Here is a 27,607-nt window from a genome sequence, read left to right as displayed (position 1 = left end):
GCTTGGTGTTTAGACTTTGGCCAGCAGTATTCAACAGCTCGAGCATAAGAGAGAAGCAGGCGGACAGTGGCAGTGATCCAAGGCGGTGGGTTAGTGGTACAAGAGCAGCGAAGGGAAAGGGGAGCGAGCGAGTTGAATTGAGAAGAGAGGGTGGAGTTGAGAGCAGTAACTGGTCATCAAGATTGGGTAAGGAGGAAAGGGAGGCGAGGTGGGGTGTGACATACTGAGAAAGATTGATGTGTTCGAGAGAGCGGTTGTCCCACAGGGGGCTCACATTCTTCATCCCCATTTTACAGATGAGGTAACTGAGGCACAGAGAAGTGAAGTGACTTGCCCAAAGTCACACAGCTGACAATTGGCAGAGCTGGGATTTGAACCCATGACCTCTGACTTCAAAGTCAATGCTCTTTCCACTGAGCCATGCTGCTTCTCTAGCAGCAGCAGCAGCAACTCCCTGGATCCACTACCTGAACGATTGCAGATGAAAGTGGGGCATTCTGAGAGAGATGCGTCCATGCCGTCGCTATGAGTTGGACAAGACTCGACAGCATAGATGACAACAACATTGTGTGCCAGGCCTTGTACTAAGTGCTGAGGTAGATATAGGCTAATCAGGGTGGACACAGTCCATGTCCCACCCAAATGGGGCTCAATTTTAAAGCTCCAGTTTACAGGTGAGGGAACTGAGGCACAGAGAAGTTAAGGTCACACAGCAGATAAGTAACGAAGCCGGGATTGGAATCCAGGTCCTTCTGGCTCCCTGGACCGTGCTCTATTTACTAGGCCATTCTGCCTTTTCTAAGACTATTCTGATTTGCTATTTCATTATGTGGGAATGATTTTGGCAAACATTTCTGACATGTTTACTGAAACCGGTATTATTACTACAAGGCAAATTGTGCTGCTGAGCAAGATTTTGACACACCTGACAAGATGAGAAGCAGGATCCCGGTTATTCTCCTTGCCTGTGGCTCCTTTAACCCTATCACAAATACCCACCTGCACATGTTTGAGCTGGCTAGAGATCATCTTCATCAAACAGGTCAGTAACATGGATTTGATTGATTGAAGTTAGCAGTGCTGCGAAGATTAATACCAAGAGCTTTAGGGCTTGCATATGCTTGCTGATCATTTAAGTTAAAAACCATACTAGAATGTGATCAGACTTTACAGCACATCCAATTTAAACTGGATACACTGCCGGGTTATCAATCGATGATATTTATTGAGCACCCATTCTTTACAGAGTACTGCACTCAGCACTTGGGAGGGTATAGTAGCATAAGTGGACATGATGACTGCCTTAAGGCATTTATAATCTAGTGGGAGAAGACAGACAGTAAAATAAACTACAGGTAGGGGGAAAGCAGCTACATTTAAATCAAGTAGTGGTATTTATTAAATGCTTATTGTGTGCAGAACGCTGTACTAAGCATCTGGGAGAGTATACAATGCAGTAGAGTTCTTAGTCATGTTTCCTGGCCCCAGGGTGAGATTACAGTCTAAAATAGCAGTTTAATGATAGGTACATTAGCATCGGGCTGGGGTAAGTACCTAAGTGCTTATCATCATCATCATCAATCGTATTTATTGAGCACTTACTGTGTGCAGAGCACTGTACTAAGCACTTGGGAAGTACAAGTTGGCAACATATAGAGACAGTCCCTACCCAACAGTGGGCTCACAGTCTAAAAGGGGGAGACAGAGAACAAAACCAAACATACTAACAAAATAAAATAAACAGAATAGATATGTACAAGTAAAATAAATAAATGAATAGAGTAACAAATATGTACAAACATATATACATATATACAGGTGCTGTGGGGAAGGGAAGGAGGTAAGATGGGGGGATGGAGAGGGGCACGAGGGGGAGAGGAAGGAAGGGGCTCAGCCTGGGAAGGCCTCCTGGAGGAGGTGAGCTCTCAGTAGGGCCTTGAAGGGAGGAAGAGGGCTAGCTTGGCGGATGGGCAGAGGGAGGGCATTCCAGGCCCGGGGGATGACGTGGGCCGGGGGTCGATGGCGGGACAGGCGAGAACGAGGTACGGTACGGTACGGTAAGTGCTTAGGGAGTATAGACTTTATTAATAATAATAATAATAGTATTTGTTAGTATTAGAGAAGCAGTGTTGCTCAATGGAAAGAGCGCGGGTTTGGGAGTCAGAGGTCATGGGTTCAAATCCCAGCTCTGCCAATTGTCAGCTGTGTGACTTTGGGCAAGTCACTTAACTTCTCTGTGCCTCAGTTACCTCATCTGTCAAATGGGGATGAAGACTGTGAGCCCCACGTGGGACAACCTGATCACCTTGTAACTTCCCCAGTGCTTAGAACAGTGCTTTGCACATAGTAAGCACTTAAAAAATGCCATCATCATTATTATTATTACTTTGCACATAGTAGGCACTTAACAAATGCCGTCATTATTATTATTATTTGTTAAGTGTTTACTATGTGCCAAGCACTGTTCTAAGTTCTGGGGTAGATACAGGGTAATCAAGTTGTCCCACATGGGGGCTCACACTTTTAATCCACATTTAACAGATGAGGTAACTGAGGCACAGAGAAGTTAAGTGACTTGCCCAAGGACATACAGCAGACAAGTGGCAGAGGCAGGATTAGAACCCACATCCTCTGACTCCCAAGCCCGTACTCTTTCCACTAAGCCATGTGCATTGATGATGCAGTAGGAGATGAAATAGTGTGGGGAGATAAGAGAGTAGTCAGAGAAGGCTGCCTGGAGGAGATGTAATAATAAAAAATAATTATGGTACTTGTTAAGTATTTACTATACACCCAGCACTGTTCTACGTACTGTGGTAGATACAAGTTAAGCAGGTTGGACAGAGTCCATGTCCTACATGGGGCTCACAGTATTAATCCCCATTTTATAGATGAGGTAACTGAGGCACAGGGAAGTTATAACTTGTGCAAAAGCACACAGCAGCTACATGGCAGAGCCAGGATTAGAACCCAGGTCCTTCAGACTTCCAGGCTATGTTCTAGCCACTAAGCCACACTGTGATTTTAGTAATAATAATTGTGGCATTAGTGAAGGGCTTACTATGTGCCAGGCACCGTACTTAGCGCTGGGTTGGATACAAGCAAATCAGGTTAGATACATCATTATCATCAATCGTATTTATTGAGCGCTTACTGTGTGCAGAGCACTGTACTAAGCGCTTGGGAAGTACAAGTTGGCAACATATAGAGACAGTCCCTACCCAGCAGTGGGCTCACAGTCTAAAAGATACAGTCCCCCTCCCACGTGGGGCTCACAGACTGAATCCTCATTTTACAGACGAGGTAACTGAGAACCAGAGAAATGAAGTGACTTGCCCAAGATCACACAGAAAACATGTAGCAAAACTGGTATTTAGTATTCTAGACTATTCTAGTATTCTAGTCTAGACTGTGAGCCCGTTGTTGGGTAGGGACTGTCTTTATATGTTGCCAACTTGTACTTCCCAAGTGCTTAGTACAGTGCACTGCACACAGTAAGCGCTCAATAAATACGATTGAATGAATGAATGACTCCTAGGCCCGTGATCTGCTGTGATTGTAGTAGGGCATTGAAGGTGGGCAGACTGTTGTTGTTATTAATGGTATTTGCTAAGTGCTTGCTATGCATCAGGCATTGTACCAAGTGCTGCTTGCTGATTACCAAGGTAATCAGATTGGACACAGTCTCTATCCCACATGGGCTCCCAGTCTGTTCTCCCCTTCTAGACTGTAAATTCACTGTGTTCCCTTCAATCGCTGGGATATTGTTACACTATACTCCCTCAAACACTTGGTGCAGTGTTCTGCGCACAGTAAGCACTCAGGCGCTCATTGATTGACTGACCAGTCTTTCTGATGTGTAAGGGGTGGGAATTCCAAGCAGAAAGGAGGGTGTGAGCCAAGTGTTGATGGTGAGAGAGATGAGTGTGAAGAAGAGTAAGTAGGTTGGTATTAGAGGAGCCAAGTGTGTGGGCTGGGTTGTAATGAATGTAGTTTGGGGAGAGAGTAATAAATATGTACAAACATATATACATATATACAGGTGCTGTGGGGAAGGGAAGGAGGTAAGATGGGGGGATGGAGAGGGAGACGAGGGGGAGAGGAAGGAAGGGGCTCAGTCTGGGAAGGCCTCCTGGAGGAGGTGAGCTCTCAGTAGGGCCTTGAAGGGAGGAAGAGAGCTAGCTTGGCGGATGGGCAGAGGGAGGGCATTCGAGGCCCGGGGGATGACGTGGGCCGGGGGTCGATGGCGGGACAGGTGAGAGTGAGGCACGGTGAGGAGATTAGCGGCAGAGGATTGGAGGGTATGGGGTGGGCTGGAAAAGGAGAGAAGGGAGGTGAGGTAGGAGGGGGCGAGGTGATGGAGAGCCTTGAAGCCCAGGGTGAGGAGTTTCTGCCTGATGTGCAGATTGATTGGTAGCCACTGGAGATTTTTGATGAGGGGAGTAACATGCCCAGAGCATTTCTGGAAAAAGACAATCCGGGCAGCAGCATGAAGTATGGATTGAAGTGGGGAGAGACAAGAAGATGGGAGATCAGAGAGAAGGCTGGTGCAGTAGTCCAGACGGGATAAGATGAGAGCCTGAACGAGCAGGGTAGCGGTTTGAATGGAGAGGAAAGGGTGGATCTTGGCAATGTTGCGGAGCTGAGACCGACAGGTTTTGGTGACGGCTTGGATGTGAGGGGTGAATGAGAGAGCGGAGTTGAGGATGACACCAAGGTTGTGGGCTTGTGAGACGGGAAGGATGGTAGTGCCGTCAACAGAGATAGGAAGTCAGGGAGAGGGCAGGGTTTGGGAGGGAAGACAAGGAGTTCAGTCTCGGACATGTTGAGTTTGAGGTGGCGGGCAGACATCCAGATGGAGATGTCCTGAAGGCAGGAGGAGATGCGAGGCTGGAGAGAGGGGGAGAGAGCAGGGGCAGAGATGTAGATCTGGGTGTCATCAGCGTAGAGATGATCATTGAAGCCGTGGGAGCGAATGAGGTCACCAAGGGAGTGCTTGTAGATCGAGAACAGAAGGGGACAAAGCACTGAACCTTGGGGAACCCCCACAGTAAGGGGATGGGAGCGGGAGGAGGAGCCTGAAAAAGAGACTGAGAATGAACGACCGGAGAGATGAGGAGAACCAGGAGAGGACGGAGTCTGTGAAACCAAGGTCATAAGCTACCAACCCTGTTATATTATACTCTCCCAAATGCTTAGTACTGTGCTTTGCACACAGTAAATGCTCAACAGATATGATTGATTGATGGTTTGAAAGTAATCGAAATAGCAAGTATGATGATGATCAGGCTTCAGCTCTCTGGTGGTATAGTGGTTACCGTTTGGCGCTTTCATCGCAGAGGCCCAGGTTCAATTCCTGGTCATGGAAGTTGGCTTTTCACAGTTATCCTTTGTTTTTAGAGAAACAGCTTGGCCTAGTGGATAAAGCAGGGGCCTGGCAGTCAGAAGGTCATGTGTCCTAATCCCGGCTCCCCACCCCTTTTCTGCTGCATGACCTTGGGCAAGTCACTTCACTTCTCTAGTCCTCAGTTCCCTCATCTTTAAAAATGGGAATTAAGACTGTGTGTCCTATGTGGGACAGTGACTGTGCCAACCCTATTATCTTGCATCTACTCCAGCGCTTAGAACAGCCCCTGGCACATAGTAAGAACTTAACAAATACCATAATGATTAATTATTATTATTATTATGGTCAAGAATGACTGAGGAATCTTGCATCTGAACCTTGAAGTAGTACATGGCTCCTGTTATGCAGGGTGAAATTTAAGAAGTTGTATAAAATGAAAATGCCTCTCGAAACTCCTTTCAACCAGTTGTTTCTCTGGAACTTTCATTGGCAAGTCTCTTGTTCATTAGCATGATATTGGGAGCCAATTAACAACAGCTTAAAGCTCAGTATAGAAGGAACAATCATAGCAATGTTGTAATTAGTTTCCTGGGCAATGGTAATCAGTGCCTGCCAACATTGTAGTGGAGCCGAGATACAAGTCTCATTGTCATGTAACACATTCTGAGCCTCATTATGACCCTGGGTTCCCCTGTTCTTCCATTGCATTCAATCCAAATCATGCTCTACTATGTCTTGTCTTGGCAGGAATGCCTCCATATAAAGATACCCAAACACACCCTTTTCTAACTGACAACTTAATTAAAGATGAATGACCTTAATCAGTTTTGTCTTTTGTTTTGTTTTTTTGTCCAGGAAAGCTAGTTTCCTCAGATTTATTAGAGATAGTGTTCCACATTAAGCGGGAATTTTTAATGAGCCCAATTCCGCTCCATAAAGTGGAGGAGAAAGGGTTATCTCAAATCTGCGTAGGGATGCCAATATGGGCGTTTAAGTGAAAGAGAAGAAAGAATACATTCCTTCTACCCACCATATGCACATATATGGGCCCTGCATGGAGCAGACTAAGGACGGCACAAAGGTTCATATAGGCAAGCAGCATGGCTCAGTGGAAAGAGCACGGGCTTTGGAGTCAGAGGTCATGGGTTCAAATCCCGACTCCGCCACATGCCTGCTGTGTGACCTTGGGCAAGTCACTTAACTTCTCTGGGCCTCAGTTCCCTCATCTGTAAAATGGGGATTAAGACTGTGAGCCCCCAGTGGGACAACCTCATCACCTTGTAACCTCCCCAGCGCTTAGAACAGTGCTTTGCACATAGTAAGCGCTTAATAAATGCTATCATTATTATTATTATTATTATTATTATTTTGAGAATTGGTACGGGGCAAGATTGTAGACCTATTTTCCTTGTGATTCTCCTGTTCTCAGCCTGGTCCAGAATAATCCACTCCTCCTGTATCTCAGACTGCGAGCCCATTGTTGGGTAGGGATTGTCTCTATCTGCTGCCGAATTGTACTTTCCAAGCATTCAGTAAAGTGCTCTGCACACAGTAAGTGCTCAATAAATATGATTGAATGAATGAATGAATGAATATTCTTGGGCATGCATCCAGTGAAAAAAGAAAAAATATTAGTTCAAGCTGCTGCCTCCTAGGAAGAGATTTTCTGCTTGAAGCAGGGGTCAGTCAGTCGGTCAATCATATTTATTGAGCGTTTACTGTGTTCAGGAACTGTGCTAAGCACTTGGGAGCACAATATAATAAACAGACACATTCTCTGACCACAGTGAGCTTAGAGTCTAGAGGGTACACCAGCTCCTGTTTCTAATAGAGAGAGGAGAGGAAATATGCTTTTGTCTTTGCTGCTGTTGAACTTGAACTGTTGCAGTCTCAAGAGGAGAAAATTATTATTTTATTTTATGAATTTTTATTTATAGTATTAGATAAGCACTTACTATGAGTCAAACACTGATCTAAGCACTGGGGTAGATACAAGTTAATTAATTCGGACATCATCCCTGTCCCGGATGGGGCTCAACAGTCTTAAATCCTTGAATTAGGAGGCACGACAGGTATTTAATCCCATTTTATGGTGGAGGAAATCAGTCGATCAATCAGGGATATTTACTGAGTGCTCACTATGTGCAGAGTACCGTATTTAGTGCTTGGGAGAGTACAACTGAAGCAGAGATAAGTTAAGTGACTTTCCCTAGGTCGCACAGCAACTATTGGCAGAGTCAGGATTAGAACCCAGATCCTCTCACTCCCAGGCCCCTGCTCTTTCCACTAGACCATGCAGCTTCTTTAATTTTTTGTTATGTTTTGTTTGGCTTCATTTATTTTTTATGGTATTCATGAGTGCTTACTATGTGCCAGGCACTATTCTAAGTGCTGGGGTAAATACAAGCTAATGAGGATGAACACAGTCCATGTCCCACATGGGGCTCACAGTCTTAATCCCCATTTTACAGATGAGGTAACTGAGGTCCAGAAAACTTACATGACTTACCCAAGGTCACATAGCAGACAAGTGGAGGGCCCGGGATTGAAACACAGGTCCTTCTAATTCCCAGGAATGAGTTCTATCCACTAGGCCAAACTACTTAATAATAATAATAATAATGGTGTTTGTTAAACACTTACTCTGTGCCAAGCACTGTTCTAAGCACTGGAAAATAAATTGAAAATAAGTTGAAAATAAGACTGGAATCACAAAGCCTCTCCCATCACAGACGATATCTGCTCAGATCATTTACGTCTGATTGTTTTTCAGATTGATGCTCAGTTGACCTGTGGTAGACACGATGCATGTTTAAAAGTTCCCAAATAAGAGTAGAATTAATTAAGTAAACCAAAAAAATCTTGGAAATGGAACCATCATCTAATAAATAAAAATATGAATTGAACAGACTCAAAACTGCTTAATCATTTGATATACCATATCATGATTTTATTTTCATTCTTTTTTGTTTCAATCACATTTACATTACAGAACAGATCTATTTTCCAACAATAAAATAAAGTGCGAAGCTAAATCGACTACAACACTGCTCTTAGCCAAGCTGGCTGTACCTAACTATTCTTTAGAAAATCACTGTAAAAACCTAATTAGAGAAAAAAAGATATGATTAATGAAGCACAATGGAAGTGCAAGTGGAGGATATCCATTCCCAAGTCCATGCACCAATCAGTCAACCAATAGTACTTATTCATTCAATCACATTTATTGAGCGCTTACTGTTTGCAGAGCACTGTACTAAGCTCTTGGAAAGTACAATTCGGCAACAAATAATCTTTACTCAGCAATAATACCTGAGATAATCCCTACCGAGCAGTGGGCTGTCTTGAAGTGGGTACAGACAACTGCTTATACTGGGAAGAGCACTGGCCTAACAACTTGGGAGAGTTCAGGAGAGTTTGTAGATATGTAGGCACTCTTGTACATGTTTACTATTCTATTTATTTTATTTTGTTACTATGTTTTGTTGTCTGTCTCCCCCTTCTAGACTGTGAGCCCGTTGTTGGGTAGGGACCGTCTCTATATGTTGCCGATTTGTATTTCCCAAGCACTTAGTACAGTGCTGTGCACACAGTAAGAGCTCAATAAATGCGATTGAATGAATGAATAAGAGCCTAGGAACATAAATTCTAGTGGGGCAGCTGACTTTAAAATACATTACAAGTAGGGGAGGCAACCGCATTTAGGGATATGAACATAGATGCTGTGTGTTGTGGGAAGAGGGGAGTACGTAAATGCTTAAGAGAAATAGATTTAGGGGGACAGTGCACAGGTGATGCAATAGGGTGGAAAATAGGGTGGGGAGATGAGAGATTAGTCATTCATTCAATAACATTTATTGAGTGCTTACTGTGTGCAAAGCACTGTACTAAGCACTTGGAAGAGTACAGTATAACAATAAACAGAGACATTCCTGCCCACAATGAGCTCACCATCTAGAGGGGGAGACAGCCATTAATACAAATAAATAAATAGGGAAGTCTAGTTAATCAGCGAGACTGACTAGTTCCTGGGTGAATTCACATCAATCAGTCAACTGTATTTATTGGTCACTCATTGTTTGCAGAGCACCTAACGAAAGCAGTTGGGAAAGTACAGTATAACAGAGTACATGGGCATGGTCCCTGCCCACAATGAGCTTACAGTCTAGGGCGGGGGAGACAGACATTAATATAAATGAAGAAATTACAGGGATGTACGTAAGTGCCCTGGGGCTGATGGAGGGGTAAATATTAAAAAGTGCTTAGTATAGTGCTCTGTACACAGTAAATGCTCAATAAATATGATAGAATGAAGGAAGGAAACAAATCTTAGTGCAAAGGTGATGCAGAAGGGAGTGGAAGAAGAGGAAATGAGGGCTTAGTTAGGAAAGGCCTCTTGGAGGAGATGTGCCTTCAATAAAGTTTTGAAAGTGGGGGAGAGTGAGTGTGTGTCATTTATGAAGAAGAAAGCCATTCCAGGCCGGAGGCACTTGGCACATAGTAAGCAACTAAGCACCGCAATTGTTATTACTATTATCATCATCATCATTATTATTATTATTGTTCACTAAAGAAAAGAGATGTCTTTCCTTATTAATAATGCTAATAATAGTGATGGTATTAAGTGATTACTACGTGCAAAGCACTGTTCTAAGTGCTGGGGGGGGATACAAGGTGATCCGGTTGTCCCACGTGGGGCTCACAGTCTTAATCCCCAATTTACAGATGAGGTAACTGAGGAACAGAGAAGTTAAGTGACTTGCCCAAAGTCACACAGCAGGCAAGTGCGGGAGCAAGGATTAGAGCCCATGATCTCTGGCTCCCAAACCTGTCTCTTTCCACTGAGCCACGCTGCCTCTGTTGGGAATTTCTACAAGCTGTCTTCATCGTAGTATCCCTTCCGTGTCATGCGTGGCACATGGCGTAGTGGCTAGAGCACGGGTCTCAGAGTCAAAAGGTCATGGGTTCTAATCCCAGCTCTGCCACATGTCTGCTGTGTATCCTTGAGCAAGTCACTTCACTTCTCTGTGCCTCAGTCACCTCACTTGTAAAATGGGAATCAATACTTGGGCCCCATGTAGGACAGGGACTGTGTCCAACCCTATTTGTTTGCATTCACCCCAGCACTTAGTACAGTGCTTGACAGATAGTAAGGGCTTAATAAATACCACCGTTATTATTATTATGCAGGATTTTAAGAGGAGCAGCACATACTAGTGGAAAGAGCACAGGCCTGGAAACTAGAGGACCTGGGTTCTAATCCTGCTTGTGTGATATTGGGTTAGCCACTTCACTGTTCCGGGCCTCAGTTTCCTCATCTGTAATATGGAGGTTCAGTGAAATGGAGAGTAGATTGGGAAACCCATGTCAGGCAGGAACTGGGTCTGACCTTGATTAATCTGAAGCTACCCTAGCACTTAGAGCAATGCTTGGCACATAATAAGCGCTTAACAAGTACCGTAATCATTCATTCATTCATTCAATCGTATTTATTGAGCACTTACTATGTGCAGAGCACTGTACTAAGCGCTTGGGAAGTACAAGTTGGCAACATATAGAGACAGTCCCTACCCAACAGCGGGCTCACAGTCAAGAAGGGGGAGACAGACAACAAAACAAAACATATTAACAAAATAAAATGAACAGAATAAATTTGTACAAATAAAATAAGTAAATAGAGTAATAAATATGTAAAAACATATATACATATATACAGGTGCTATGGGGAGGGGAAGGAGGTAAAGCTGGGGGGATGGGGGAGGAGGGGGAGAGGAAGGAGGGGGATCAGTCTGGGAAGGCCTCTTGGAGGAGGTGAGCTCTCAGTAGGGCTTTGAAGGGAGTAATAATAGTAATTACTATTATCATCGTTATTATCATTATTATTATTAAGACTTTCTGGAGGATATGTGATTTTAGTAGGGCTTTAAAGATGGAGAATGTAGTGTTTTGCCATATGTGAAGGGGTCGGGAGGGTGTGGGTAAAACGTGGACAGTGAGGAGAGATGAGAAGAACAATGAGTTGGTTTGATACCCCACAGCACCTGTATATATGTATATATGTTTGTACATATTTATTACTCTATTTATTTATTTATTTTACTTGTACATATCTATTCTATTTTATTTTGTTAGTATGTTTGGTTTTGTCTCCCCCTTTTAGACTGTGAGCCCACTGTTGGGTAGGGACTGTCTCTATATGTTGCCAATTTGTACTTCCCAAGCGCTTAGTACAGTGCTCTGCACACAGTAAGCGCTCAATAAATACGATTGATGATGATGATGATCAGTCATTCTCTAACTTGAAAGGTGTAATTTCAATTTGCATTGTCTTTATATGACAGAGTCTCAATCCCTAATTCAGAGTCAGGTAAGAGCCTGGGAACAGGTTGAGCACTGGCAGTAGGGAACAGATTTTTGAGGAAACCCTAGAAACTCTGAAAAAACCTTCACAGGAATCTAAAGATGGTTTCATTCATTGACTCATTCATTCAATCATATTTATTGAGCGCTTACTGTGTGCAGAGCACTGTACTAAGCACTTGGGAAATACAAATCGGCAACATATAGAGATGGTCCCTACGCAACAATGGGCTCACAGTCTAGAAGGGGGAGACAGACAACAAAACAAAACAAGTATGTGCCCCTTTGGCGTGGCTCAGAGGAAAGAGCCTGGGCTTGGGAGTCAGAGGTCAAGGGTTCAAATCCCGGCTCCGTCAATTGTCAGCTTTGTGACTTTGGGCAAGTCACTTAACTTCTCTGTGCTTCGGTTACCTCATCTGTAAAATAGGGATTAAGACTGTAAACCCCACATGGGGCAATCTGATCACCTTGTATCCTCCCCAGTTCTTTGCGCATAATGAGTGCTTTACAAATGCCATTATTATTATTATTATTCACAATCAGCGTTCTGGTTTTCCAAAGTAGATATCTATCTTTACCTTTAGTGATTATATTGACATTAAGAAGGTTAATTTCTCCCCCTTTAACATCTATGAACCTTTGCCTTTGGAAGGTCAGACTTCCCTGGAACCCCTTGAGTAATTCTGCCTGCTACAGGGCTCTTGGAATCACCAGATCTCCCTGGTCAAAACTCAAACATCAGCTGGGACAACCTAGGAATCACTTTCTAGGCTTCCTGAAAAATGAAGGAGCCTATACCTCAAGACCTTTGTTTGATATTTGTGATACCTTCTTGCAGGTACCATAGCCACCCCTCCAGTCAATCAAATAACATTTACTGAGCTCCTACTGTGTGTGGAGCCCTGTACAAACCCCTTGGGAGAGTAAAATAGAATTAATATATGTGATCCCTGCCCTCAGTTCAATACTGCAGTGACCAGAAAATTACATGTCTGGTTTTACATTTGTACAAAAAAAGCAAATAAAATGGGAATAGTGTCTTTTGCATTATTTCTGACACCAATTTCTAGATAGTTTTTGGTGCTGATTTTGAACCTCCTGGTTCCAAAGGGTCCTGATGGTACTTCCTATTAAATTGTACTGTAAAGATAACAACCTAATTTAGAGTTCTTCTTGTCCCTGTGGCAACCTTGGAGGGGGGGAAAAGGGTATTTTATTGCTCTCGATTTATGCTTTTTTCCAAGGACTTTAAGTTAAAATTGAAGCAGTATTTATTATAATAATATTTAAACCAACAGGTTCCTACAGTAAAAGAAAATGTCTGCTCCCATGTGTCTGATCAGTGTCAGGAGTAATTAATGTTAGAGTAGCTGCAGCTGTGACTTTAACTTTGATTTTCCATTACAAAATGGATGTTGAGAGAATTAAATATCTCATGATAAGGTAGCGCAGTATAATCAGGAGATAAGGTTGAAGCATAAGCTATAATAATTCTCTTTAAGACTGTAACAGTGCCAACTTCAATGCTTCAGGGCTTTAGAAGATACCATGGGACCTAAAATAAATATTATAGAAATTCAGTGTGTTATTTTAATGTTGGACTACCTCAGAAAGTTTATTAATCAAAGATATTTTAATATATGTTCAGGAGCAATTTTTCAGCCTGGTAAGAATATAGCAGTGCTTGTTTTCATATTTCTGATTTAGAGGGCTTCCTCTATTTTCTGGAAGAGATTGATTTTTCTGGAACACTGAATTGGCAATTTCCAAACTCTAGCATTGTTTTAGAATACTGTTCAATTCAGAGAAAGAGATTGGGTTTTTTTATTGAATTGCTCTGTTTTGGCACCACAATCCAAAATGACTAATGACAAGCTAGTAATTCTCTTACCTTTAATTTGCTTCTTTGAGAGACTATAAGTGAATTGTGCTTTAAAGTTTTCTGTGGAGTCTTCTAACTACATAAGAGATACCTCCCTGCACACACTATCTATTCATTTACATAATAATAATAATAATACTATTTTAGGCACTTAATTGTGTATCAAGCACTTTTCTAAACTCTGGGGTTAGATTCAAGTTCACCACCCTTGTCCCAAATAGGGCTCACATTCTAAGTAAGAGGGAGAACAGGTATTGAATCCCCATTTTACAGATGAGGAAATCAAGGCTCAGGGAAGTGAAGTGCCTTATGCAAGGTCACAAAAGAGGCAAGTGACAGAGCCGGGACTGGAACCCAGGTCCTCGAACTCCTAGGCCCATGAGAAGCAGCGTGGCTCAGTGGAAAGAGCACGGGCTTTGGAGTCAGAGGTCATGGGTTCAAACCCCGGCTCCGCCAATTGTCAGCTGTGTGACTATGGGCAAGTCACTTAACTTCTCTGTGCCTCAGTACCTCATCTGTAAAACGGGGATTAAGACTGTGAGCCCCCTGTGGGACAACCTGATCACCTTCTAACCTCCCCAGCGCTTAGAACAGTGCTTTGCACATAGTAAGCACTTAATAAGTGCCATCGTTATTATTATTACTGCTCTAAGACCATGATATTTGTCTTATACTCAGCCCCACATTTTTTTATGTACAAATCTGTAATGTAATTCAATTCCTGTTTCTCCCTCTAGTCTGTAAACTCCTTGTGGGCAGAGAATATGTCTACCAATTCTGTTATATTATATTCTCTCAAGTTCCTAATATAGTATTCTGCCCACAGTAAGCACTCAATAAATATGAGTGATTGCTTCTCTTCCAACAACTGGATTAAAAATACACTCTGGTCTTGTAGAAAAGAACAGGGCTCTCTGCTGTGCTAAGAAACAAAATACTACCATAATACATTCAAAAGTAAAATGTAAATAATCACAACTGAAAAGTCAAACCAGATGTCAAGTAACCTATAACTGAACTAAAATTTATGAAAACTGAAAAGTAAGGGTCAATTGAAATTACTTTAAATCTATATAAATGCTTAAGAGGATTAGGAAGCAGACACAAATGTAGTCCTTGAGTATGATGAGGATGAAATGAGCATCAGACTGAAAAAAAATATTAAAACTGACAATATTAATTTGATTCTAATCTCATCATGGATAAAACGTAGAAGACAGATGATTTCTCCATTTTGGACCCCATCGTCCTCGCCAGCCAGTTGATTCCAGTTAACGATGCCAATAGCCATTCACGGGCCAGATATTATCCTGGGGAGCACAGGGAATTTAATTTGGCATCATAAACCCTTAGTTCAGAATACGTACACCATTTCCTTATAAAAACGGCCTTTGGTACCTACCAACTCTGTTATATTGTCCTTGCCCAAGTGCTTAGTATAGTGCTCTGCACACTGTAAGCGCTCAGTAAATAGGATTGACTGATTGATTGGTCCCAAAACAAGATGCCCACATTTGGAAGAAACTGAAGATCTACAGAGTCGGTCTTTTGGGTAGTGAGATCAGGACCGACCACAGAAGCCGGTGTTTCCCACAGAGTGAGCACTCGATAAATACCATTCAACAATTCCAACTTGACCACTTGTAGAACATGCAATATGTACCATCACTAGGTAAGAAGGTATTACAAACGAGATCCTAGAACCCTAATATCCCACCAGCTTCAAATCAAAGCTTGTCATATCATACCACTTATGTGAAAGGGGGCATATGCGGAGCAAGGATGACAGCTGTTCTAGGATGTGCTGAAATTGGCAAGTTGGAAATTGGAATATTACAAAGACACAAAAATGCAAGAATCTCCAATGATAGAGCAAAATGGTGAGTGGTTTGAAGGGAGCAGCTGAAGACGGCATGGCCTCGCATACAATATTGATAAAAGAATGATGCTCTTAGAGAGCAGTGGCTTTGAAAGCACAGTGACTTAAAGAGGGAAAAAGGAAAATAATAATGGTATTTGTTAAACGCTTACTATATGCCAAGCACTGTTCCAAGTGCTGGTAGATATAAGGTTATCAGGTTGTCCCACATAGGGCTCACAATCTTAATGCCCATTTTATAGATGAAGAAACTGAGGCACTGAGAAGTTAGGTGACTTGCCCAAAGTCACACAGCTGACGAATGGGGGAGCTGGGATTAGAACCCATGACCTCTGACTCCCAAGCCCGTGCTCTTTCCACTAAGCCACGCAACCACCAGCTCAGCAGGGAGCTATATTTACCTGCATGTGATGTGGGAAGGATTATTTTTCATCCATCACTTTCACCTGCCACCCCCACAAAAACTGATAAAACTCACTGGGAGCACTATCATTTGTGATCTAAATATCCCCCAGATTATTTCAAGTCCTCCTCCCTATAGAATGGTTTGTTTCTGGTATTTGTTAAGTGCTTACTATGTTGTAGGCACTTTCCTAAGTGTTGGGGTAGATATAAAGTAATCATGTTGGGCACAGTCTATGTCCCACATGGGACTCACAGTCTTAATCTCCATTTTACAGATGTGGTAACTGAGGCGCAGAGAAGTGAAGTGACTTGCCCAAGGTCAAAGAGGAAACAAGTGGCGAAGCTGGGATTAGGACCTAGGTCCTTCTGACTTCCAAGCCAATGCTCTACCCCCTAGGTCACGCCGCTTCTCTAATTAGAAAATAAAATAATTTCCTATTAACAAAGAAGCTCCTATTCACAAATAATTTGAATTAGTGCTCAATAGAATAGTTAGTTGCAGTATAGGAGATAATGTCTTTACTGGAAGCATTTTTAAATATACTTTCATATCAGTATTTTTTAGTAGTAGACAAGTTAGTTCTTTTAAATAATAATAGTTGTGATATTTGTTAAGTGCGTATGACATGCCCATTACAGTATTCATTCATTCATTCATTCAATCGTATTTATTGAGCACTTCCTGTGTGCAGAGCACTGTACTAAGCGCTTGGGAAGTACAAGTTGGCAACATTATAGAGACGGTCCCTACCCAACAGCGGGCTCACAGTCTAGAAGGGGGAGACAGACAACAGAACAAAACATATTAACAAAATAAAATAAATAGAATAAATATGTACAAATAAAATAAATAAATAAATAAATAGAGTAATAAATACGTACAAACATATATACATATACAGTACTAAGCATTAGGGAAGATACGAGATTATCTGGTAATACTTCAAGTGGAGCAGCATTTCCTGCAAAAGCAAGAATTGTGGAAATTATGGATTTAAATCATATTGCTATGCCATCGTATGTTTTCTACATTGTTGCCATTCGTTTTTCTATATTCTTTACTCATTTTCAGGCATGTTTACATAGTGATAGTGGTACTAATAGTATTTATTAAGTGCTTACTTGAGTGCAGAGCTCTATACTAAGCCCTGGGAGTGAATACAGAGGTGGAAATTAGACATTCATTCATTCATTCAATCGTATTTATTGAGCGCTTACTGTGTGCAGAGCACTGTACTAAGTGCTTGGGAAGTACAAGTCAGCAACATATAGAGATGGTCCCTACCCAACAGTGGGCTCATAGTCTAGAAGTGGGAGACAGACAACAAAACAAAACATGTAGTCAGGTGTCAAAATCATAGAACAAATAGAATTCTAGCTATGGTCCCTGTATCTTTTTTTCGGGGGAGGAGGCTTCGGGGAGCTTAGTCAATCAGTAATACTTTTTGAGTAATACATTATGCATTACATGATAGTAAATGCTAGGGAAAGTACAATACAACAGAGTTGGTAGTTGATAGACACAATTCCCCTGTCCACAAAGACCTTATAGGAGAGTACTCTATTTATTTATTTATTACTCTATTTATTTATTTATTACTCTATTTATTTATTTATTTTACTTGTACATACCTATTCTATTTATTTTATTTTGTTGTATGTTTGGTTTTGTTCTCTGTCTCCCCCTTTTAGACTGTGAGCCCACTGTTGGGTAGGGACTGTCTCTATGTGTTGCCAACTTGTACTTCCCGAGCACTTAGTACAGTGCTCTGCACACAGTAAGCGCTCAATAAATATGATTGATTGATTGATTGATTATAGTCTACAGGAGACACATATTAAAACAGATTAGTGATAAGGAAAATAGTAGAGCATACGTGTATTTTCAGAAGTATCGTGGGGCTGGGGTGAGTATCAAAGTACTTCAAGTGTACACAGCTAAATGCATAGTCACTGCGGAGGAGAGGAGAGATGGGGAAATAAAAGGTTCACAATTGTAAAGTTTCAGTGGGAAGAAGGAATTGGAGACAGAGACATCGGGAATGATGAAACGTGAAAATGCAGCACAAATACACAAAATAGACCGAACATTCTATGGCAACCGAACAGTCTGAAAGCACATGAGAGCAGCTTTTATCCCCAACCCTATGCACAAGGAACATTCTGGGAGCAGAGGAAAAGAAAAGTGCTTTTTTCAGCAGGGAGGGAAGAGTCGGAGAACACGCAGGGGCACAAAGAGTAAGCACTAAAGTAACATTGTTTTGATCAGCTTTACCAAACAAAGGAATAAGGCAGCTGCCCTGGAACCAACGGAGCACTGCGAGGGAGAGTTTGGTATGGGCTCTGAATTGGAGCAATGCTTAGAAAAAGCAACTGTATGAACTAGCCACAAAAATATCTGGTTCAACCACAGAACTAGCAGCTTGAAGACGAAGCCACATAGCCTAGTGGAATAAGGATGGGCCTGGGAGTTAGAGGGACCTGTCTTCTAATCCCAGGTCCTCCACTTGTTGGCTGTGTGACCTTGAGTAAGTCACTTGACTTCTCTGGGCCTCAGTTACCTGATCTGGAAAATGGGGATTAAAACCGTTAGTTCCATGTGGGACAGGAACTGTGTAGAACTCAATTTCTTTGTATTCACCTCAGTGCCCGGCACAGTAAAGTGCTTAGCACATAGTAAGCGCTTAACAAATACCACAGTCAACATCATCATCATCATCAGAATGTTAATGGCAGCAGGGTGGAAATCCAGAAAGAAGGTCCCTTAAATTTCCAGAAAGTTGTCTAGCCTATTCATCCAACCTTTTCTTCTCCTGCCATATTTCATTGACCAATAGACTTTATGTTTGTGAGTAGCCAGTAGCTTGGTGGCTTACTTCTATGATGATCCATACTAAAGTTACTGTGGGGAAGATGGAAATTAAGTGAAGTAAAATCACCTGGGTATTGTAGCAACTAAAGAAGAATGAAAGCTAAGTCTGCTAGGTTTACTATTTATTACAGAAGGACCTCGACAGAATACTGAATGGGAGACTAATTTTCTTAAACCAGAGGGCATGGAAGCCGTAGTTAGTGCTTGAAATATAAAAGACTCCTGTATCTGCGTCAAAAAGAAATGCAGAGGGACTCTTCCAGTAAGGAACATAATAATATAACAATAAAAACTGAGGAATTTCAAAGGTAACTCATTGGAATATCTGTTTAATGTGCCATCCCAGTTCTTCCAAAAAAGCATATTCAGTCATTTATTCGATAGTATTTATTGAGTGCTTACTGTGTACAGTGCACTGTACTAAGATCTTAGTAGAATACTATGTAACGATAAGCAGACACATTTCCTGCCCACAAACAACTTACAGCCTAGAGGGAGAGACAGACATTGATATAAATAAATTATACACAATAACTAGAGTGTTGAGAAAATGCAGTCATTGCTGGGGTTTTCGCTTGCTTGTTTTTAAACTGAGGCACATTTTTGAATAGGCTGTGAATCAAATTGGCTTTGAGCTGCTTTATTAAAAAAATAAATTAGACAGTGAAAAGAGAAATACAGTGATTAATTTCACTATGTAGATTTGCACAATTTAAATTGGTTTTGATTGTATCGATATACATTATTTAAGAGGAACTCAAAGGAGATAGGGTATTGAATTTAGAAAAAAGCCTATACCCTCAAGTGGAACTCTATCCATCTTCATGTATTTCACGTCTGAATGGAACTTCAGACTTGGTAGATTCATGGAAAGTACGTAAGCTCAAGGCGAGGCTACATTAAAATAGCTGTTGGGCTGGACTGAAGTGGAGCAGGTGAGCTTGGCATCAACATAATGATCTGATAATCATGAGAATAAGCTTAATGTCAATGCTGATGAAGGCATCATGCCATTCCCCTCTATTCTGCTCTGCTGTCTGATTGGAGTTGGACATTAGGAATGAACTTCATTCTTTTGGCAAACACTGTAGAGCCTGGAAGAAATGGTTTTATTCCCAGCTCGTCAGTGGAGCCGAGTACTGAAAGCTATGTGTTGAGGCTCAGCAGTGTCACTTTTATTCATTCATTCATTCATTCAATCGTATTTATTCAGCGCTTACTGTGTGCAGAGCGCCGTACTAAGCGCTTGGGAAGTACAAGTTGGCAACATACAGAGACAGTCCCTACCCAACAATGGGCTCACAGTCTAGAAGGGGGAGACAGACAACAAAACAAAACAAATGTGAACAGGTGTCATCAGAATAAATAGAAGTAAAGCTAGATGCACATCATTAACAAAATAAAATAAATAGAATAGTAAATATGTACAAGTAAAATAAGCAGAGTAATAAATCTGTATAAACATATATACAGGTGCTGTTGGGAGGGGAAGGAGGTAGGACAGGGGGATGGGGAGGGGGAGAAGAAGGAGGGGGCTCAGTCACTTGCTCCCTTGTCATTGGCACTGATTTGAGGAATTGAAATAATAATTATAGCTGTGGAATTTGTTAAGCACTTAGTGCCAGGCAATGTACTAAGCACTGGGCTGTATGGAAGCATATTGGGTTAGACACAGTCCCTGTCCCACCTGGGACTCACAGTCTCAATCCTCATTTTACAGATGAGGTATCTGAGGCACAGAGACTTGCCCAAGGTCACACAGCAGACAAGTGGAAGAGCAAAGATCAGAATCTATGGGTTCAGTGATTATTTCACATTCATTAATAATAATAATGATAGTAATCATTATCAGGAATAAGGAAAAAGCAACTAAACTTTTTTGATTTCATTCAAAAAATTATAAAGTTCCTATTAATAATAATGACAATTATGGTATGTGTTAAGCATTTTCTATGTGCCAAGGACTGTGCTAAGTACTGGGGTAGAAATAAGTTAATCAGGTTGGACACAGTCCCTGCCCCACATGGGGCTCACACTCTTAATCGCCATTTTACAGACAAGGTAACTAAGGCCCAGAAATGTTAACAGATTTGCCCGAGGTCACACAGCAGGCTTGTGACAGAGTCAGGATTAGAACTCATATCCTTCTGATTCCCAGGCCCGTGCTCTATCCACTAAGCCATGCTGCTCTTGCATCAATGCTATTGAATTCCTTGACACATCATGCCCTGGTTCCTTTAGTTCAATGGAGTTGAAATTTATATTTCTTAATCATAACTGATTCATGACCAGACATCTGTTGAACTGAAGATAAAAAGAAGAGTCTATCATATTATGAATGATTTACATATAGAGCTGATGGAATAGATCAGTAATGGACGGAATTCACTCTACCTTTGGCCAGGAACACCCTCTCTCTTCATATATGACAGACAATTACTCTCTCCTTCTTCAAAGTCTTATTAATAATAATAATAATAATGATGGTATTTGTTAAACGCTTACTATGTGCAAAGCAATCAATCAATCAATCGTATTTACTGTTCTAAGTGCTGGGGAGATACAAGGTGATCAGGTTGTCCCACAGGGGGCTCACAGTCTTAATTCCCATTTTACAGATGAGGGAACTGAGGCCCAGAGAAGTTAAGTGACTTGCCCAAAGTCACACAGCTATGTGGCAGAGCCAGGATTTGAACCCATGACCTCTGACACCAAAGCCCGTGCTCTTTCCACTGAGCCACACTGCTTCTCATGTCCTCCAAGAAGCCTTCCCTGACTAAGCCCTCCTTTCCTCTTCTCTCACTCTCTTCTGAATCGCCCTGACTTACTCCTTTATTCACCCCCTCCCAGCCCCACAGCACTTAAGTACATTTCTACAGAAGCAGCGTGGCTCAGTGGAAAGAGCACGGGCTTTGGAGTCAGAGGTCATGGGTTCTAATCCCTGCACCACCACATGTCTGCTGTGTGACCTTGGGCAAGTCACTTAACTTCTCTGAGCCTCAGTTACCTCATCTGTAAAGTGGGGATTACGACTGTGAGCCCCACGTGGGACAATCTGATCACGTTGTATCTCCCCCAGTGCTTAGAACAGTGCTTTGCACATAGTAAGCGCTTAACAAATGCCATCATTATTATTATTATTATCTGTAATTTACTTATTTATATTAATGTCTGTCTCTCCCTCTAGGCTTGTGAGCTTGTTGTTCACAGGGAATGTGCCTGCTTATTGTTAATGTTGTACTCTCCCAAGGCTTAGTACAGTGCTCTGCACACAGTAAGCGCTCAATAAATACGATTAACTGACTGACTGACTTTAGCCTCTCCTTCAAATCATCCACATTATTCATTCATTCAGTCAGTCAGTCATATTTACTGAATACTTACTGTGAGCAAAGCACTATACCTACCTCTTGGGAGCATACAGTGTAACAATAACATTCCTTGCTCATAAGGAGCTCACAGTCTAGAGGGAGAGACAGACACTAACTTACATACTTACATACATACATACATACATACATAAATAACAGAGTAGACAGTATAAAGAACCTGACTTTCTCTAACGGGTGAAACACTACAGGCTCTCAAAAGGCAGAGGAGAATCAATCAATCGTATTTATTAAGCGCTTACTGTGTGCAGAGCAGTGTACTAAGCACTTGGGAAGTACAAGTTGGCAACATATAGAGGAGAGGGTAGCCTGGTTTCACTCCCTCCCTAGTACAGTGACTGAAGCAGACACAATATGGCATAGTGGAAAAAGCACAGGCTTGGGAGTTAGAGGCCGTGGATTCTAATCCCAGCTCAGTCACTTGTCAGTTGTGTGACCTTGGGCAACTCACTTCACTTCTCTGTGCCTCAATTACCTCATTTGTAAAATGGGGATTCAGACTGTGAGCTCCACGTGGGACAACCTGATTACCTTGTATCTAACCCAGCACTTAGAACAACGCTTGGCATGTAGTAAGCGCTTCACAAATACCATCATTATTGTTTAGCATTTAGAACATAATAAGTGCTTAACAAGTACCATAATTATTATTCCTTACTCATGAAATCATCAGAAAGCATGAGCGTTGATCTCCACAAGGTCATCTTCCCCAGTTGGGCTGGTCTGACACAGGGAACAGAGGGATTCCTGTATCAGAGTCCCCTTGGACCTTCCTAGACAACACTGTGGGCAGGGAATGTGTCCTTCATATTCATTCATTCAATCGTATTTATTGAGCGCTTACTGTGTGCAGAGCACTGTACTAAGCGCTTGGGAAGTACAAGTTGGCAACATATACAGACGGTCCTTTCACATTGTTATATTGTACTCTCCCAAGTGCTTTGTACAGTGCTCTGGCATAGAAAATAAATTAATCATTAAATCAGTCAATAAATAAATAAATCGATTGACTGATTGACTAACAATTAAACAGTCTCGTGGGGCCTGCAGACAGGCAGGTGATCTGGCCTGGTGATCGGGTCTAGTTTGGACCACTCCCCCTGTTTCTCGGGGCTTCCTGAAGGAAAGCTAAGATGGCACTGAATCTATCCAGGCTTCAGCGGTAGTTGAAATGATTCCTTAATGGTGGGACAGACCCAGTGGAAAACTCTCCACCTTTCTCACCGAGCTCTGCTGTTACACAGAGCAGAGAAAAGGGTAACCAAAGTTTAAAGAAGAGAAAATTAAAGTACTCAAAGAACACTTGAGAGAAGAGGTTCTAATCAATCAGTCCATCAGTGGTGTTTTCTGAGCACATACATCATGCAGAGCTCTCTACTAAGAGCTGGAGAGGGTATAATATAATACAGTTGGTAGACATGTACCCTGCCAATAAAGGAGCTTAGAGTTTAGGGGGTCTTACAAACTACTCAGGGGCCCTCTAAATGAGATGGTTTTAGAAAAGAGAAAAGCAGAAGGAACTGTCAACTGGGTTAAAAAAAAAGAGCAGGATGGAAAGGTAAAGCCCAAAAAACTCCTTTCTATCATAGATCAGTACCAAAACTTTAACTTGATCAAACAAAAAAGCAGTGTGTCTAGTTCTTGCCAAGTTTTTTTAAGAAGTGCGCACAAAGAAAACAAGACATCTGGAAATAAAAGGAATGGAAGCCTCACACAGAAGCTACCAAGTTGTAAAAACTACCAAAAATGAAGGAGTCTTTCATTCTGTAGATAGTGTGAGTTATTTCAAAGAACAAATCTCTCTGCTCAGGCAGAGAGATGAGAAACCAAAGTAAATCAGGTTGCCCCCAGGAGTAGCTGCTTCCCAAGGCCCTGAGTGTTATTGAAGAAAAAGTCCAAAATGAATATATTTCAAAAGAATCTGGACTCTAAGTCTCTTAGGGATACCTCTTGTTTTAGACAGTAGATGTTTTAGTTCAAGCTTAATGGAAGAAAACTGGATCCATTTCTCTTCTTCCCGCACATCTCTATGGACCTGATCCAAAAGTGCAGCTCCCTTTGAAATTGATTGGAGACTGACACTACTATTAGCAGTGCAAGATGAGAAATGGTCCAAATATAATCGATTCAGGAGAAATGAGTTAATAGAGAAACTTAGGGATGGGAATATCTTGCTCTCCTTTGTATTTGAAGAAGAGGATATCGATGTGCTGATCCTCCCTATATGTGGCCTAGTCCTTTGCTTCCAAGACAGCACTTGGATTGCAAGATTATACCCTTGAATACATGAGTGTGGCTGAAAAGACCTTTAGGGAGGCTGACATTTATGTTCTGCACAGAGAGTGTCCTATTCTTCATTTATCATCATCATCATCAATCATATTTATTGAGTACTCACTATGTGCAGAGCACTATACTAAGCGCTTGGGAAGTACAAATTGGCAACATATAGAGACAGTCCCTACCCAACAGTGGGCTCACAGTCTAAAAGGGGGAGACAGAGAACAAAACCAAACATACTAACAAAACAAAATAAATAGAATAGATATGTACAAATAAAATAAATAAATAGAGTAAAAAATAAGTACAAACATATATACATATATACAGGTGCTGTGGGGAAGGGAAGGAGGTAAGATGGGGGGATGGAGAGGGGGACGAGGGGGAGAGGAAGGAAGGGGCTCAGTCTGGGAAGGCCTCCTGGAGGAGGTGAGCTCTCAGCAGGGCCTTGAAGGGAGGAAGAGAGCTAGCTTGGCGGATGGGCAGAGGGAGGGCATTCCAGGCCCGGGGGATGACGTAGGCCGGGGGTCGATGGCGGGACAGGCGAGAGCGAGGTACGGTGAGGAGATCAGCGGCGGAGGAGCGGAGGGTGCGGACTGGGCTGTAGAAGGAGAGAAGGGAGGTGAGGTAGGAGGGGGCAAGGGGGTGGACAGCCTTGAAGTCGAGGGTGAGGCGTTTCTGCCTGATGCACAGATTGATTGGTAGCCACTGGAGATTTTTGAGGAGGGGAGTGATATGCCCAAAGCGTTTCTGGACAAAGATAATCCGGGCAGCAGCATGAAGTATGGATTGAAGTACAGAGAGACACGAGGATGGGAGATCAGAGAGAAGGCTGATGCAGTAGTCCAGATGGGATAGGATGAGAGCTTGAATGAGCAGGGTAGCGGTTGGGATGGAAAGGAAAGGGCGGATCTTGGCAATGTTGTGGAGCTGAGACCGGCAGGTTTTGGTGACGGCTTGGATGTGAGGGGTGAATGAGAGAGCGGAGTCGAGGATGACACCAAGGTTGCGGGCTTGTGAGACGGGAAGGGTGGTAGTGCCGTCAACAGAGATGGGAAAGTCAGGGAGAGGGCAAGGTTTGGGAGGGAAGACAAGGATTTCAGTCTTCGACATGTTGAGCTTTAGGTGGGGGGCAGACATCCAGATGGAGATGTCCTGAAGGCAGGAGGAGATGCGAGCCTGGAGAGAAGGGGAGAGAGCAGGGGCAGAGATGTAGATCTGGTTGTCATCAGCGTAGAGATGATAGTTGAAGCCGTGGGAGCAAATGAGGTCACCAAGGGAGTGCGTGTAGATCGAGAACAGAAGGGGACCAAGCTTGTCACTCGCGGGGTCTGTTATTTGATTTGATACTTTCTCTGGGTCTCCTGTTTTTTACCAAACCTTTGCTCAAGCTCACTGTGGAGAGTGTGCTTACCAACTCTATTTTACTGTGCTCTCCTGAGTGCTCATACAGTGCTCTGCACACAGTTAGTGCTCAATAAATACCACTGATAGGTTTCCTCGAGATCCATCTTTTTTCTGATTGCTGCAATCCAGACTATGTCTGCCCCAGCTGTATCCTAACAGTCTTCTGCTTTACCAATCAATCAATCATTGGTATTTATTGTACACTTTTTTAGAGCAGAGCACTGTACTGAACTCTTGGAAAAGTGTAATACAATAGAGTTGACAGACACGTTCCCTGCCCACAGCGAGCTTGAGCAAAGGTTTTCTGAAGAACAGGAAGCCAAGAGATAGGCTCAAATGAAATGACAGACCCTGAGAGTCAGGGAACTTCTCCAGATGAGGAAAGAGACACTGAAGTATTTTACAGAGAGTAGAAATGGGACATATGAGGATATGTGCATAAGTGCCATGAGGTTGATTGAGAATCAAAGTGCTTAAGGGATAATAATAATAATAATGACAATAATAATGATGATGGAATTTATTAAGTGCTTACTGTGTGCAAAGCACTGTTCTAAGAGCTGGTGAGGTTACAAGGTGATCAAGTTGTCCCACGGGGGGCTCACAGTCTTAACCCCCATTTTGCAGATGAGGTGACTGAGGCACAGAGAAGTTAAGTGACTTGCCCAAGTCACATAGCTGACAATTGGCAGAGCAGGGATTTGAACCCATGACCTCTGACTCCAAAGCCCGTGCTCTTTCCACTGAGCCACACAGCAAAGTGCAAAGGTGATGTAGAAGGGAGTGTGAGAAGGGGAATGAGGGCTTAATCAGGGAAGGCTGCATAGAAGAGATAATAATAATAATAATAATAATAATAATAATAATAATAATAATAATGATAGTAAAGCACTGTTCTAAGCGCTGGGGGGATACAAGGTGATCAGGTTGTCCCACGCGGGGCTCACAGTCTTAATCCCTATTTTACAGATGAGGGAACTGAGGCACATAGAAGTTAAGTGACTTGCCCAAAGTCACACAGCTGACTATTGGTGGAGCTGGGATTTGAACCCACGACCTCTGACTCCAAAGCCCATGCTTTTTCCAGTGAGCCACACAGCAAAGTGCATAGGTGATGAAGAAGGGAGCGTGAGGAGGGGAATGAGGGCTTAATCAGGGAAGGCCTCTTGGAAGAGATGTGCTTTTAGGAGTGTTTTGAAGGTGGGGAGAATAGTGGTCTGTCAGATATCATCATCAATCGTATTTATTGAGCGCTTACTATGTGCAGAGCACTGTACTAAGTGCTAGATATGAAGAGGGAAGGAGTTCCAGGCCAGAGGGAGGATGTGGGCAAAGAGTCAGTGATGAGGCAGATGAGGTAGAGGTATAATAAGTAGGTTGACATTAGAGGAGCAAACTGAACTTGTCTTATCTTATGCTGTCGAGTCATCTCTGACCCATACTGACTCCATGGACCCATCTCTCCCAGAATGTCCCACCTTCATCTGCAATCATTCTGGTAGTATATCCACAGAATTTTCTTGTAAAAATACAAAAGTGGTTTACAATTGCTTCCTTCCACACAGTATACTTGAGTCTATGCCCTTGACTCTCTCCCAAGCTGCTGCTGCCCAGCACAGGGGAGTTTTGACTTGTAGCAGATGGCCTTCTACTTGCTAGCCACTGGCCAGGTTAGGAATGGACTGGGTCTGCCTCTGCTTGACTCTCCCTCCCGTAGCTGAGACTGGTAGAACACTAGAAACCCTCCAGGTGTGATCCTGAAAGGGTGCAAAGTGTACAGGCTGAG

At 42.5% G+C, this 27,607-nt stretch overlaps 1 protein-coding gene across 2 annotated transcripts in view; it reads left to right on the top strand.

Moving 5' to 3' along the window:
* The first annotated feature begins 912 nt into the window (after positions 1-912).
* Positions 913-27,607, top strand: part of NMNAT3 (nicotinamide nucleotide adenylyltransferase 3) — a 77,846-nt gene continuing 51,151 nt past the window's right edge. The window contains exon 1 of one of the 2 annotated variants that reach the window (XM_038750607.1): positions 913-1,042. In XM_038750607.1, coding sequence (XP_038606535.1) covers positions 934-1,042 — 109 coding nt within the window. In that variant the 5' untranslated portion in view covers positions 913-933. Of the gene's footprint in view, positions 1,047-27,607 lie in introns of both variants that reach the window. The other variant, XM_038750615.1, reaches the window with a different exon arrangement.

This window comes from Tachyglossus aculeatus, chromosome 1, assembly GCF_015852505.1.
Source record: "Tachyglossus aculeatus isolate mTacAcu1 chromosome 1, mTacAcu1.pri, whole genome shotgun sequence".
Classification (NCBI taxonomy): Eukaryota; Metazoa; Chordata; class Mammalia; order Monotremata; family Tachyglossidae; genus Tachyglossus; species Tachyglossus aculeatus.
This window is presented reverse-complemented; position numbering and strand designations above follow the sequence as displayed.